General features: G+C 41.3%; 1 protein-coding gene across 1 annotated transcript; it reads right to left on the bottom strand.

Moving 5' to 3' along the window:
• Positions 1-2560: 2560 nt before the first annotated feature.
• stx18 (syntaxin 18) lies at positions 2561-15692 on the bottom strand. The gene is made up of 11 exons (XM_063190427.1): positions 15176-15692; positions 12661-12728; positions 11983-12098; positions 9726-9803; positions 9535-9601; positions 6401-6486; positions 4962-5056; positions 4475-4533; positions 3600-3669; positions 3232-3312; positions 2561-3042 (listed from the first exon to the last, which is right to left on the bottom strand). The coding sequence occupies exons 1-11, from the start codon at positions 15326-15328 to the stop codon at positions 2947-2949; spliced, it is 969 nt and encodes a 322-aa protein (XP_063046497.1). The 5' UTR covers positions 15329-15692; the 3' UTR covers positions 2561-2946.
• Between the last annotated feature and the right edge of the window lie 910 nt (positions 15693-16602).

Genomic DNA, 16602 nt, shown 5'->3' with positions numbered 1-16602 from the left:
AAAATGCAGCTCTTTCTCTGGTCCACAACTTCCAGTAAAGTAAATATGATTCCCGTGCTTAATTTACTCCTAGAATTCTAATAATGGGAACGCAAAATTTAGCCAAAATTGTAATCACATATGTGATGGTACTCCTACCTAATGTAATGTTATTATGATAAAGAGATGAAAGGGACAATACATTTCACAGTATTGATACATTATATTTGTGTAGTTCACAACAAAATTGCAATGCCATAACTAAATAATAGCATATATCTGATATGAATGTGGTCTCAAGCAAAATCCCCAAACCGATGTGGTGGGAGTAGTCTGGAGAACGGAGCCTCTTTTGAACACATGGTTAAGACATTACCTCTTGACCGACTGAACTTGACACATGTAGAAAGTGGTACAACAGAGGAATGCAACTTTAGATACATCGAAAGAGGTTTGTAAAGGGACACAAGGGCCTGACTTCACATGGCGGAATGAAAATCAGTCAAATTCACATAGTTTGAACAATTTTTATGTAAACATTTTGTATGTGTGTGTGTGTTTATAAGAGTTATACAATGGCCAAATTAACTCCTGGTGTCTCATGTGCTTATAGTATTTCTTCACATTCTCTTTTCTATAATGTATATACATAATTCCTCTTACATCTGTGGAAAACAAGTACTGTATCTGATCGCTTGGTAAGGAAATGGTATGCAAAGCCAAGCTGATCTCACTGGGGGGAATCTGTGATGACTTGTACAGATTCAGAAAGGCGTAAAAGTGGGACAAGACTAGAGGAGGATATACATACATCTATCTTTTTTTTGCCTGAACAGTGTCAGTTGAATTCACCTCAGTTCTGATTCTTGCACAATATTCTAGCTTATTGAAGCAAGTTTGTTGGTGGATCTTGGTCTGGAAAACCACTCAGGGACAGGAAATCAAGCAGGAGCAACACTTGACTTCAAATGCAGCTATCGATAAAATGTATCATTTGCATATTTTCGCCATTCATTATGTATTTTTTGCAGACCAAACTCCAGAATAAGCCTGGTTTCTACCAAAATCAATAGCGGAGTGAGTGCACACACGCACGCGCATGCAAGAAGCGTTCTGTGCGAGGCTTTGAAAGGGAGCTCTGCTAGTTATGAAATTCCATGGCAGTGTGGCATCACAATCAGTGTGAGAGGGTCCAGAGTCGCACTATGATTATCAGATACATAACTATGCATAGGCCTACTCATCTTGTCCACAGGCTGATTACACCAGTAGCTCGTTGTGTTTACTTCCCTGCACTTTTTTGTAATTTATTTTTTTTGTATTTTTTGGGAGCTTTTTGGCCTTTACTATTACAGGACAGTGTGAGATTACACAGGAAATGATTGGGAGAGAGAGATGGGGCAGGGCCGGGAAATGACCCCGTCCCCGTGGGCAATGTAGCCCAAAATAAATGTGGGGGGCTTAGCGCGCTGCGCCACAGCGCCCCCTGCACTTTCTTTTTTCATGCAATACAATAAATAATATGCAATTATTGGCTACTCTTAAACATGTAATATAAAAAGAAATACTCTTCTCACTTTTCTTCTGGGCGACACAAACTCTAACTCAGGGGGTTCAAACTAGGGGCCACATATACAGCCAATTTCATTTCAAGTGGGGCGGACCAACGTTGCAAATTAATTGCGAAATACAAAAAAATTCTGGGTCTTATGGAAGCACATGGTTATCTATCATCTTGAGGTGTATGACACTAGGTATATCGGGAACATTGACTGTAAATGGTGAGCAATAGTACTGTATTGTTCTCAAGCATTGGAAACCTGAAATCTCAGACACCTGCAGCAACTTTGTAAGAGATTTTCTTTTTTTTCTTTTTTTGTCTCTCCAAGTCTGATGCTGGATTGAACCATCTGGCGGGTCGCGTCCGGTCCCTGGGCCTTATGTTTGACATCCCTGCTCTAACCCCACTCCCTGACCCAGGAGCAGCTTGTAGCCCAGCTTAACGGGTAGGCCCTATTGCCAGGATACCGGAACAACATTCCAGAGTGCAATTCCAGATGTGCTGTCGATATGAACTCTTTGAGGAGCAGACAGAGCTAAATCCACTCCTGGGTCATGGTTAGGGTTAAGGTCAACACATTTCGACGAAGTGGCCCATTTGGACAGAACACCAGCCAAGGACAGAGGGAGTTGGCCTCTGAAGTGAGATAGTGTTGCTTTGAACTTTGCAAGACATATGGAAGACTAGATGTAGCGTTCTGCCATTCGGCATGCGCTAATACGGTATTGGGCATTACCGTCTTGGTACGGTAGTCATTCCAATTTACAGGAGTAGTCAACAGGAAATCTAGAGGTCTATATGCAAAGCCTAGCAGAATGGGTATTGATTTGATCTTGTATTGTCAGTATTGTTTAGCAATATATTTTCCGCTGCAGCCTGAATGAATATTTTCATTATTCTTCCTATCTGTTAAGCATAATTCGAATGGGTGGCAAAAAAGGCAAGGAACATTTGTTTTCCATTTACCAAGAGAAAAACAAATCAAATGATTCATACACGGATACAGTCACAGAAGTCATATATTCCTCTGAAACTTTTTTTTATTTTAAACATGGACTTTTTACATCGTCTTGTTGTAAACAGAAAGAATGTCATTGGATGGCATTCCCATTACCAAGACAAACAAAATCAGCCGTCATACGAATCCAGGAAGAGGAGCAAGAAGAACACATTACCCCTGTTCTTCTAGAATTTTGCTTCAATATTGGAGCGTTCGTGATGGCGCATTGCTGCGCAGGCTGCGCAGCGCGCATTGCCAAATTAAGATGCATTCTGGTTGGAAAAATGGTGAAGAGCGCATGCGTGATGCGCAGCCTGCTTAGCAATGCGCCTCACGAACGCGACCATTCTCCAGGTGCCATAGAAATCTGTGTTTAAAATCCTGCAAAGTCCTTATGACATCATAATCAGCTGTCGTACCAATCCAGGAAGAGGAGCGAGAAGGAACACATCACCAGAAAGAATAGGATCCAGACACGGAAGCCAGCGTTGTTCTTAATAGCCTGAGATATTCAAACCAGGTATTAGTATTACGTACAGATGTGTCAGGTACATAATCCTAATAGAGACACAGCAGTACGCATTTATAAAGTACATAATACAGTAGACACATTAGTCCACACAAATCAGGTACATAATAAGAGACACAGCAATACGAATGTTGTCGTTTTCTGTAAATAAACATATCTTACTTCTCTGATGTCTTCATTGCCTTCTTTCACGTGTTCAGTTGCCCCAACGACGAGCTGGTGAATACTGTCTATCTCTGTTTCCTGTGGACAGATGATTATTTTTAGTTCTATCATCAGAAATAGCAATCCCAGGTGAAATAAATAACCGCCCTGACCTGATCCCACAACTGCTGAATAAACTGGTCACTGTATCAGATGGAAAAGGTCACAGGATTTCCACTTTAAGAACCCTGGACTTTCCCCTCAAAATATGGTTTAGCTTTTACATTTTGCCAAAAAAAGTGCAAACATAACATTTTACATAGAATCAATGGTATTTTTAAGTATATGACACTGAAGGAAATCAACATGTTTGCCATTTTACCAACCTGTTGCAGAACTTTCTCAGAAAATATTTCTTGCAGTCGAGAAATTTCCACCACCTTTCCTTCTATTTGCCTGAAATGGAATAAAGAAATGGTCAACTTTGCTCAGTTTCCTCGAAACCTCAGGAAGTCTATTTCCATGTCTCATATCGCGACTCGTGTCAGTGCACTGAAGGTTATTGCATAATGCACACAGTGCACTGAGGCCTTTAGTTCATAGTGTCATGGAAAAGTTAGGGCAGTATACACTGTGCCCTCACTGGAAGTGATGGGAGAGCATAGCATTAGCTCGGCAAAATATCGTCTGGCTACTTTAAATTGCACAGCTTCTCGTGCTTGTATTTACATTTCCTTCACCCCAAATGGCAACCATCTCGCATACAATACTTGTTTGGCATGAAAAGGTCATGTTTCTGCTGTTTCGTTAACGACATGACTGACGTGTGCAGCATCCATCATTCTAGCACTCTGTTTTTGACTCTTAGTAGGGCAGCATCCAGGCACTTTCAGTGCACTGAATTTATCAAAATTTTCCGTGTGAGCGCCCTGCGCACTGAAATGTAGTACCCGAACTGCACAAATGCGCTATATGAGACACGGGGTATGAATTACATGTAAAGTGAAATCCAAACTGAAGCACCATTTTAGGTAGTGAGCAAGAAGAGTTTCACTTGGCCAAGTGCAACCCAAAGAACTACACTCGAGGCATACTTGTTAATTCCAATGATTATTTCTACATTCTACTCCTCTGTAATGCCGTTTCATCTGATGTACACTTTTCCAAGCTACATTGTTTAAAAAAAACCTAGTCCATATTGTATGCTGTTCAACACACACAATGCAAATGTAAAGAGGAAAAGAAAAGATGGCGGACGTACCTCACTTCATCCACCAGGCTGCTCATCTCACTGACCAGTCTTTGGTTTTCCTGCTCAAACTGAAAAATAAGTGGATATTTAAGCCAACATTTGTCCTCACCCCTTTTTAACCCATTGATGCTGGATGCTGTGTAGCACAACATTGACCCAGGCACCGAAGCTGCATGGATACAGCATTCAGGCTCATGAGATGAGATTTCTTATTAAAATGTTGGTATCTTAGAGCTGAAGGAACACATTCTAATGCAAGATGAGGGTCTCAGCTTTTAAATGCTACTTGTTTCATGTTTTTATGTGCTTCGGAGGCTGAGATATTTAAGTTTTATAGACTGAGGACACCGTCTCAAAAAAGGGCTTAGGCATGTTAATGTCTTAAATAAAATATTTTTTAAAATAAATATCAATGTATTATACGATAGATACAATGTACACAATTTATGAGAGTAAATACTCCATCTTTCTTTACATACAGAGGAGGGCCGCCTACCATCTGAATCTCCTCAGGAGAGAGTTCATCTTCTGTTCTGCTGTCTTCCCATAAATGGGCACTGCTGCTTCCTGACACTTCGGACACAGTTTTCTCTTGAAGAAAAAAAAAGAGTTAACAGAACAGATCAGAAAGAAAGAAAACAATGAATAAATCAACATAAAAACTGTTCTTAATGACCAAAAGATTTAGTAGACACAAGACCAGAGGCAGTTCACAAAAACAACAAAAGCATGACAAAATGATGACTTCAATCAAAAAGAAGATTGTTAGAGTTTAAAATGTCAAGACAATTCAGGCGGTCATACAACTGCCATATTACATGCGGACATAACAGTCTTAAGCATACAGGGGGAATTATTACACCCCCTGTGGGACAAAATATAGTTATTCAGAATTAACCGAACAAACCACATTAACTGAATAAACCACCCACTTTATTCAGACTACAGTTTAATTGTGAATAATTAAGAGTCATCATTATAATTTCAAAGAAGATTTTTTTCAAATTGAGTTCCCTTGAATTAAACGTCCCATGTAAACGAGGTCAATTTTACCTTAACTGATGAAACAAATTAAATCGTATATGGACTGAGTTAATACACCTTAATATACCTTTACATTAGACTATATTTACATTACACCACCAAATCCGCCTCCTTCTACCTCATAAACATCAGTAGCCTCTGGCCTTCATGGCACAGTCACAGTCCGGTGAGCAGATCATTATGCACATCACGCATGCTGACTAATTGCTAGTGGAGCCAGGAATGCCGGACAAATGGCATCGTGCCATGCCTGCCTGCCCAAGTACAACCGATTGATGAGATAATTATGCATGCAAAACCTCATTTTTCAAACTTAAGTGCTGCCCATACAGTGGCCAAACAGGTACTCGAAAAATGTAATCATGTCTTCTCCTGTGGGTGGTCATATGGGAGTAACATATTTGACAGGAAGAGTAGCCTGAGCAAAAGCTTATTGTGTATGAACCCTGAAGGCAGCTATAGACATTTAGGACCACAGTTGCCATACCTATGCTGGCCACAATCTGAAATACTGGACCTTTATTTTGACATGATGTGTTAATATTATATTGGCGCATTAGTATGTTTTCTGTTCTATCAGTACTTTGTTAGTAAGTGAGTAGGTATGCCCTCTATTATCCCACAGTGGGGAAATTAATGCATCACAGCAGTATCACACATTCAATGTGTACAAAAATAGATGACAAACACAGGACCAGAAACTTAAAAAGAAGGGGGTGTATAAAGAATATAAACACTAGAAATGTTATTTAAAAAAAGAAATGTTACCAATTGTCTAAATAAATACATTAATACAAAGATTTAACAAACAGAGGTAGTGCAGTTTTAGCAGCAGAAAAAGGTAAAGCATAAAAGAATCACAGCGGCATAACATCATCATCATCATCATACCTTTGTTGTCTTCCTTCTGGGCTTTATGTGCCGTCTGCTCTGTGGCAACCTTCCCCTTACTCTGCTGATCAGGCTCCAACCTTGACCTGACAGAAAAGAGGAAAAAAATGATATTTGCAACAGGGGAGGCAGTGGCTTGATGAGCTAAGACACCGTAGCATTACGCCGGCAACCCCAGTTGAATTCCCACCCGAGGTCCTTTGCCGATTCTTGCCCCCTCTCTCCCCAACTCAATTTGTGTCACACTGTCTTTTCCTAAATAATTAAGGCAAGAAAGCCCAAAAAACATGTCTTTAATTTTTTTTTATTCCAACATATGTACAGCAGTCTTGAAGGAAGAAAGATCATAGATTTGAAGGTTTATAATAAATATTTATATATACCCTCAGCCTGTAAATACATTTTGACATAAAACAGTCTCAACAACTCAAATTCCAAAACGGTTGGGACAATGCATAATTTATAAGTAAGCAAATCCCAAAAATGCAAAAAAAGTGAATATTTCATGCATCAAAGCACAAAGGAAAACAGCAACTTGAGCATTTTGTTTGATGCCATGTTCAGCCCATCATCAGCATTCAGCCTGGGTAATGGTGTGTATAGTGCTCCAGCACGAGTACAAATGGTGGGCAAGCATGCGTATCGTTGCTGTCAGGCAGAAATCTTGTATCTCCACCTTTTATTGTTGCTTACTTATTTATACATCACCAGGGCTCTAAATTAACACACGCCAACCCGCCAAACACGGGTGAAAATTCATTTTGGCTAGTAGAAAAAAATACCTACCCGCCAATTTGGCCAGTAGCGCCCGAGTACAGTAAATTATGAATGGTAAACCGCTGCGCACGTTAAGTATGCAGAGCCCTTAAGGCGAGATTTCCTACATTACCCATGGACACTAGCGTCACGACGTAGCCTCCCACCGTGGGCTTTCCAGTGCAGCAAGCGGCAACTCCATGCTGTTGCGCGCGCCAGCATTGAAAACATTTCAGACGACCAGCGTTCTGTCAGCTACGCTCACACTATGACAGGCAGCTCTCCTCCTATGCTCTCGTCTATTTCGCTACAACCTTTTTAACGTCACTACTGCTATTATTACTAGGCTGAACCTTGCTGTAACAGGCTGCCTTTTTGAAGCAGCGAGGCCCTGACCGTTTCAATAACATGACTAACGCAGATTATGCCTATGTTTTGTGCGAGTGATGAGAATGTGGCGGGGGTTAGAGCAAGGTTCTGTGTGTGTTGGTGAATGTAATTGTAACCGTAATAATAGTGACGTTAAAAAAGGAGTGGTTGTGGAACGAAATAGCGACAAGGGCAGAGGAGGAGAGCTGACTGTCAGAGTAGTGTGAGCGTAGCTGTCAGTTCAGTTGTCTTCTGAAATGTTCCGAGTCCTGGCGCAACTAAGTTGGAAAGCCCACGCCATCGGAAAGAAAACAAATAACAAAAAAGCAACCAACGACGAAGCTGTGGAAGTAACAAAGGAAGCGAAGATTCCCGTGATATTATTTACTTTTGACCCAGGCTTCTTGTCATTTTGTTGCGCATGGTAGATAAGAGAAGAGCTCCTCCTCTCTCCTCTCCTTTTCCTCTCATCGTTTCTCCTTCCTTGGGGTGTGCGTATGTGAGGTTTTGGAGAGTTTGGCTGTGTGCTTGGTTACTGTATGTTAAATGTCTGTTATGTGAGTGGCTTGTGTGATGTGATTCAGCTGTTTTCAGAGGAATTGAACAAAAACTAATCAAATTGATTAGGCCTAAGTAATGAAAGTAAAAAATAAAGCAGAAGTTAAAAAATTATGAAAAAATATATAGCCTATAATAGGCCTATGCTTATTATGTAGGCATAGGCCTATAGTATGCAGGCCTATATATAGTGTATCTGTGTTGTAGAAATTGTTGAACAAAATTACCATAATTAAAAAAAAAATAACTAGCCTAACGCATAGTTTATTTTGGCGAGATTTTAAAAAATGGCTAGTTGAACTTCTGTTTGGCTGGTAAGAAAAAATGTCCACTAGCCAAATTGGCTGGTGGTGGGAGAAGTTAATTTAGAGCCCTGTACATCACTATTTTCTAATTAAGGATCATTTCAACATTAAAGCTGTTTATTGAATAATTTATGACATACATATACTTATAGAGACTGACCAGTACTACTGACTTTTATTAATGAATATAGTTATATTGAATGAATAAGAATGAATATCAAATAATGGAAAAAATACTGAAGATACAAGACTTCTGCTGGACAGTGACGATATTTAGGAGGCACTGTGAGCGCTGAAATGTATGTGTAGGTTGTATAGCAGCATAATGCTCCCCTACTCAGAGAGTCTATTTCAGAGACTGTGTACTGCAGTAATTAAAAAAAAGAATTAATTTCATGAACCAGGTTGCAGTCTAGATCATTAATGAATATGAAAAATGGCACGTTATTGAATAAAAATCTGCAAAAAATGTTTTACCCCAAAATCTTTGGCAAATAACAAAATAGGAGCAAATGCCATCATCGGCACAGTAACTCATTTTGTCAACGTCTGAGAATAGAGCATTTGAAAATGGGAAACACTATGGTGCAGTGGTCCAGTGTTGGACACAGAACATTTGTTAGTCAAGGCGGTTGTAAGGCGGGGTACAGTAAGCCAGTGTCCACAGCATGTGACTATGATTGCCGGAGTGCAGCGTGACATGAAATAGGACATGAAACCCTCACAAAAGAAATAGCTTGTGCCAATTTTTGGGCAAAAGCAACTTTAGAAATGACATTCACAACACAAAATCTTTATCTTTTCTGGGGATCTAGTCAAGGTGGAAGGCGTTTGTTGTTATGGTGACCGGTGGACACTACGGGAGATATGCCAGGGATCTGCCGACACGGTATGCCTGCAGAATCACTGTATGCCCGTAACTTGTGGGATGTTACAGTGGGATCTACAGCCGCCATCTCACACAAAATTGTTGAAGTCCTAATCATTATTTGCCATCGTGTTGATGCTCAACTAAAAATAAAATATTATGTTGTGTGATGTGGAAGCCATTTCCAACCTGCTTTACACATTGTGTGATTTTTTTTACACTGGGTCAGTAAAATCCCCTCTCGTACACTGTGAAATAGTATATCCACTGCCACTTACAGTCGTTTCTTGTCCACAACTCGTTTTACTCGTATAGCCCTCTGTTCGGAGTACAGTTTACACACGCCTGGTTGAAAAAACAAAACAAAAACAAAAAAATGGAAACATTTTTGAAACAACAACAGCAACAATAATAACAATAATAATAATTTAAAAATAATAATAATAAACAAATAATGTAAAAATCATACCTTTTAGGTACAATTCAACCAGATCTAGCATTGCGCCATGATGCTCCTTGATTTGTAGTGGGATGTTTTGTCTCTCTGCTGCATAAATGAAAAACACACAAGCATACTTAAAAACAAAACAATAAAGGTACTGTAATGTCAATCATCGTTCTCCCTGTGCATTAAATAGGTACACTGAGTTCCCACTGAAAGGCTGTTAATATCTCTGGAAGGGAAGGTTTACAGCTTATCGCTCCTTAAACTTCTCACCATGTTCCGAGTACAATGACAATATACTGCAAGTGTGTTCATCATTTCCATCAGGACTCACAAAATGTGTGACTATTACAATAATGGGTCAGGTTTCCCATGGGTCAGGGAATTTTGGGAATATCAGGGAATGTCAGTGATTCCTGTTCCAGGCAGGGCAAGTCAGGGCTTTTGATAATGTGCGCCACGTCAGGGATTATAACATTGGTGACGGTTCAAACCTGGTGGGTAACTATGAGAGACATTCACTTTGACCAAAACCCTGATAGTGAGACAGTCCATCTGTGAACACACCGTACTCTTAATGGGTGTCTTGGTCATGCAATTTAAGCACAAAAAAACTTAGAATCAAGGAAGAATGTTGGGATTAGTTTGACTAAGTGTGAATTAATATATTGGAAATATGAATGCACCTGGCCACTATGCTGAACTAAAATAACCTCCTCCATAGGAGGACAATGGGATACAATCTCCAAATTTGACAGTTAATGTAATTTATCCCATTATCCACCAATATCCTCAGTGCCTCAAAACTTGTGCGTGAATGAGAAGGCATGTTAATGCATCGCCCAGCCCTACTGAAATAAAATGAAAAGACCTCCACCAAAACCCTGACACTGGCCTCAGTTACATGCAACATTTAATTCCAAATGAACTCAATTTGATTCAGAATAAAACTTAATTTTGCTTTGAAAACATCATGCAAACACTTTGCAAATTGGAATGAAAGGAAAGTGCAATGTAAACTTGACAGAACTATTTAATTTTAAGTTATTAATTTGTAATCATGTAAACACACGTACACCGTAACCATTGACTAACCCAATCCCTGGGGGTTCAGTGGAATCCCAGGGGCTGATTTACTATGTGCATTGAGACAAGATCTCCGTATAAAGCGTCCGTGCAATCATTCCTGATCAAAGTGTGGGATTTACAAAGTGTGGTGAAATTGCAAATAATATTGACCGTGCAGTAGTTTCATTTGTACAATGGAGTTTGTCTGTGTGTTATCTGACAGTGTCAATGTCTGTGTGCGTTTCCTTCTTTTGCTTATTTTGAAGCACTGTCCTCCTCCTGTAACAAGGACATCCAACTCTGCGAAGGAAAACTTTCTTATCTCTGCGCTTCCCAGTGCTTCGTGTGACGCATCGATCTGCATCATTTCCAACAAGGGTGGTGCTTTCACATTAACGTGACATTTAAAGGCAATTTAATACCAGAAATGGACACTTGCTGCCGTTTCGGTACCCTGAGTGCGCGCAGTGATTTGGAAGGTGTGGGATTAATCATTGCAGAGGTGTATGTAGGCTCAGTCAACGCATGTTTGATAAATACCAATGTTTCTGTACTGAACATTCTAAATTTCCCTCATACGACAGAGTTTAAAAAAGATTCTACGGACTGATGATTAATGTGACCCTGGGTTTAACTCCAGTGTACTTTCCCTCTTGAAAATATGTAATTCACAAAAAAATCACACATTTTCACCTCTAAAAGTGCAAGAAACATGGAAGACAGCACAAAGAGAAAAGATGTTCTCTTTACAGTTTATCGAATTAGAGTAATTTGTTTTTGGAACTTCAACTGTCAATAGCAATTTCAACTATCGGCTGGATTAACTAAATGTTACACTTCAGTTTCTCCTACTTTTTCGGTGAGTGTAAAGGGAGAGGGAATAAAACATTGATCGGCCTGAATCCTGTTTGGCTCTCTCATTGTCTTTTCCTCCATCCCCTCGGTTGGTCATTCTGCCAAATAAATGTCTATCTAAAAGGAGGTCAGCAACCTGTGCTCAAGCACAAAACTCTACTCTAGCCCCCCTTTCGGTTTCCTGTCTCTAACTGCAATGTCCTTCAATAGAAACTCACAAAGTCCAAGCCATCTACTAATTGCTCCAGGGACTGTAACCAATACCCTGTATCAGAAATAACGGTAAATGGCGCTGGATTTAAGTGTCGGCTAAGTGCAATGTAATAATAGCAATAATGAATGCAAATTGAAGACTTACCCTCAACACGTAGTTGCTTAATGGCATCGGAGCAGGTCCTCATGAATATCTGGGCATCCTGATCGATCTGATCCCTCTCTGTGTCCGTCATGTGGGTTACATCGGAGGAGATGAGACTGAGAAAATACACACACAGATGAATCAATCAACAAGCAGAAAGCAAAAACAACTACCATAATGACTGCATAGTACATATGTACATTTTACATAGAATTACAAAGTGGTACCATAGCGATTAAAACTACCACAGTGATTGAATCTGATTGATTTGACTAAATCTGATTTGATTGAATCTCTTAACCCATTTTAGCCTAAGGCACCTGTAAAACACACCTGCTGAATGCCTAAGCCCGTTTTGGGAAAAAGTGCTCTCTGCCTATTAAAACCTAAATATCTCCGCCTCCGAAGCAGAAATACGTTGCATTTTAAAAGCTAAGACCCTCATCTTGCATTAGAATGTGTTCATCCAGCTCTAACATACCCACATTTTCAATAAAAAAAACCCCTCAAATCTCAAGAGCCTGAACGCAGCGTAATATGTCGCTCCAGGCACCAAAGGTCAAACAACATATACGCAGCATCGGGCTAAAATGGGTTAATTCTCAGTGGAGACCAGGGGGGGAAGCCAATGTGCTGAAATGACAAAATGTACAATAACAAAATGTACAATATGCTTACCTGCCAAGATTTACATAGTCCTTTCTGTGTTGTAACAGGAAGTCTTTCAGTTTTGAGATGTTTGAGATCTGAAAAAATGACAAGAAAAACTCATATTACAAAACGATCGAGAATTGTTTTTTTTTATTGCATATAGCATTATTCCAGATAACTTGTTACTCACCAAGACTACAAAACATCCAAATGAATACAGTTCTTTGAATACAGCAGTTCAAAAAAACTATGTTGTATAAAGTAGAAGTAGATGTAATTACAACCTCAGTGGTTTGATATTACATGGTTTCAACTTTATAATACAACTTCTAGGATTGTACTGTACTTACATGTGTAAGAGTAATTCTATTTCTACTTTACACAACTCTGTTCTGTGGTCTTACAGTACAATTACAAAGAATTAAGTACTGCAGGTGTGCTCCATCCGGGAATAATGCAACTTCAAAGGAATGCAGTGACTGAGACTCCACTAAATCCTCATAGAATTCAATGTGCGCTTTGCACTTTTGCCTTTAGTGAACTGAAAGTGAAAGCCCAACTGGGAAAACTCCTACTCCCATTGTGTGACACAGCACTCCACAGCACACAAGTGCACACTGCACACACACATGTATCCCTACCCGTGCAAGGGGGCAGCCCCCAATGGAGCTCCCCAAGGGAGCTGGTGCAGCAGGAAGGTACCATGCTCAGGGTACCTCACTGGAGGAGCACTGGGTCTTACTCCCCCCACTAACCTTGCGGGTCAGGAGTCCAACCAGCAACTTTTGGGCTACAATTCTGACACCCTAACTGCTTACCCGTGAATGCCCTTTATCGATAGGAGAGTAAAAAAATGGATTGAACTAGAGATGGCCTGGTATTGGGAAATGACCCAGGCTGGGTCACCATGGACACGAACCCTGGGTCACCATGGCCAGTTTGCCCATGTATGATATGCTGCAATAGAGCCATGCACCACAGCACCCCCTAATTGTGGAATCTTGAACGCCAAAAACATTCTCCACCCACGGTGTAGACGTCCTGTCCTGGATTCAGTAGCTTGTGATCTTCACAGTCATTCACTCACACAGCGGGGTGGCATAGCGCAGCACACGCCTACTTCCACATTAACTTTCTGTTTAGTTGTTTTAATACAGCACCTTTCAAAGTATCCAAGGTCGCTGGATATTGGGGTGTAGGTGGGGAGGGCGCAGTGGGACTAGCAAGAAAAGGCCTCTGTAAACAGATGTGCTTTGAGACTCGTCAAGACTAGTGAGGGGGCACATTGGATATGGATGGGGTACTTTGTTCTAAAGGGTGGGGGGCAGCACCCTATTCCTTTAAGTCATTGCACCAAATTGTGGTGTGGCACACAGCCTTGTTCTTGCACTGCACAATAAGTGAAGCGATACCCCGACTGTGAAACTCCAACTTCCATTGTCATTGTGTGACACAGCATTCCACAGCACACAGGTGCACACTGCACACAACAAAATTGCATTTATGCCTCAACCCAATGGTGCCCCAAGGGAGTAGTGCGGCGGGACAGAACCATGCTCAGGATGGGGGAGAGCACTGATTAATTACTCCCCCCACCAACCTGGGAGTTGAACTGGCAACCTTTGGGCTACAAGTCTGACACCCTAACCACTTAGCAGTTTTGGGTAGGGTGCGCACATCCAAAAACACTTGTTGCAGGTGCCAGACAAAAAAGTCCGACAGTTGAAAAAGGTAGTGTGCAGACCTACCTTTTTTAACCCTAACCACTTACCCATGACTGCCCTTGATAAGTGCACATGTACGTGTCTATTCCTGTGTGAGTGTGAGGGATACTAAAAATTACATGCAAAAGCCCAGAATCCCCCCCCCCCCCCCCCAACAAGAGTATGTGCCTGTGCTGCATAGGGTACTATTAATAAACCAAGGCATAAACAAAGTTTTAAAACATGTCATATGTGCAAGCTTGCCTTGGGACAGCACCCTGCTCTTTATCTCTTAATGCCTAGCACAGGCTAAAGGGCCCAGCCAGCACGCAGCTATCAAATTAATGTATATGGGTCAACAGGAATGGAGTCATTTCTAAATGTGTGAGTCAGCACCAGGCCTAGGCCCACTGAACACAATGGCAAATGTCATTCATTTTTAGAAGTTTTTCAGTAAGATGGCCACTTTTGGGAGAGGGACCACCAGCTGTCTGGGCCCGCGGACCTATCTGTGTCTGGGACGACTTGGTGGCCCTGCAGTGGGAAGGAAAACTAGACAGCTGAAAACATCTGGAAGGAACGCTCAGCTGTGCATGACAAACCAACAGTCATCGCAACAAACAGCTCTGCAAACAACTTTGCATTAAGTAAAACGGGGCCAGCTGTCCACGATCTGTCAGCTGCAAACTCAAGAACGGTGATGTCAAGCACCATTTGGTCGCCCAAACCTACGAGGTTGTTCAATGTTCAGCATTTTGTCTACATTGCAAAGATCAGCTTCAAAGTCCACATGCTAGTTCTAGACTTCGCATGAGCATATCACTGGGTATCACACTCACCACCTCCTTAGCTTTGGAGGAAAATCCAGTGGAGGGTCGACTTCTCTTCAGTAGTTCATCTTTCTGGGAATCAAAAGGCAACCCTATGACTTTGTTCCGTGTTTTCACCGTTTTAACACTAGCTTTAAATAGCGGCGTTATATCCACAGCCATTGGAAACGCAAAATAAAGCTAGAAAAAGTACACAAGATTGCAAATCAACGTAAGACTACTTCCGACAGCCTCCACGTCATACGCAGTGACGTAATCAGATGCGTGTGGCGGCGTTGCTGGCGTTTTTTTCTTACAGGGCGGTTGGAGAGAGACAACTCAAGCCTATACTGTTAGTGGAAGGTCTAATGCTAGCGCTTTTCTCGAAAGTAAATCCACTTTCGAGCTACTTATACCCCATTTAGAGTAAGTGATGATGTGTCACAGCGAACCACTACAGACGACGAGCAAAAAGACAGACATAAGGTGCCTTGCCCAACCATCCTACAAAAACAAAATCGTGTGGCTTCTTCTCGGAATACCGCGTTGTTGACGGCGGGGAACGTTTCACTGGCATATACCGCCACCTATTGGTATCAAGGAGATTCTTCTATTTAGGAGCCTCCATCCATGGCTGAAGTGAAGTGCCATTCCTTGAGCAAGGCTTCTAACCTCTCATTGCTCCAGGGACTGTAACCAATATCCTGTAAATAAAAGCATCAGCTAATGTAATGTAATGCATGCCATGACACCCCCCTGCTGCAGTAGGCAGTGGACCCCTTTCCTATAGGATCCCTGGCCCACAGTTTGGGAACCACGGGCCTTGCAATAACTTTTTTTTGACAGAACTTTTCAGGCGTGGATGATAAATGATGTTCATGCACATCAAACAACCAATCAGAAAGTAATTGCTTCAGAGCTGCTACATAGACCGATGTGCAGACTCATTAACTTGCTGTCAAGCAGGACAATGGTGTTAAAATGCAGAGCTGTGGTCTACAAACAGCATCCTTGCGTGCACGCCGTACACTTCCCTGATGTCCTTCACTCCCTGGGCATTTTCCCTTAGGGCCTACTCCATTTGGATGTTTACATCCCTTGCTCGCTATCCCCTGAGGGCTATACCTGCCACAATGTCACTACCACCACCCACTTCCATTTCTTTTCCCCTGCCCTGCCCAAATCAATTGGTATCTCTCTGGCCTCTTTAACTTGCTTTCCAAACTCATGAGCACGATTGTTCCTCCACACCCCAATTTCAGATATTTTTAGGTGATAGACCGGTGCTGTAAATCCAGACTAGCAATAGCCAGCCTATAACACAAATAACTGAAATGGGGCTTAAAGCTGGCTCGACTCCTCTCCCTATGCAAGTGCTTTATAGCCTTTTGGTGCAGATGTGATTATTACCCATGTATTGTTTGGCACATTTTAAAAACTCAATGAATAACATTATA

This window comes from Engraulis encrasicolus, chromosome 23 (genome assembly GCF_034702125.1).
Source record: "Engraulis encrasicolus isolate BLACKSEA-1 chromosome 23, IST_EnEncr_1.0, whole genome shotgun sequence".
NCBI classification, from domain to species: domain Eukaryota; kingdom Metazoa; phylum Chordata; class Actinopteri; order Clupeiformes; family Engraulidae; genus Engraulis; species Engraulis encrasicolus.
The sequence above is the reverse complement of the archived record's forward strand: the minus strand, read 5'-3'. Positions and strand labels throughout refer to the sequence as shown.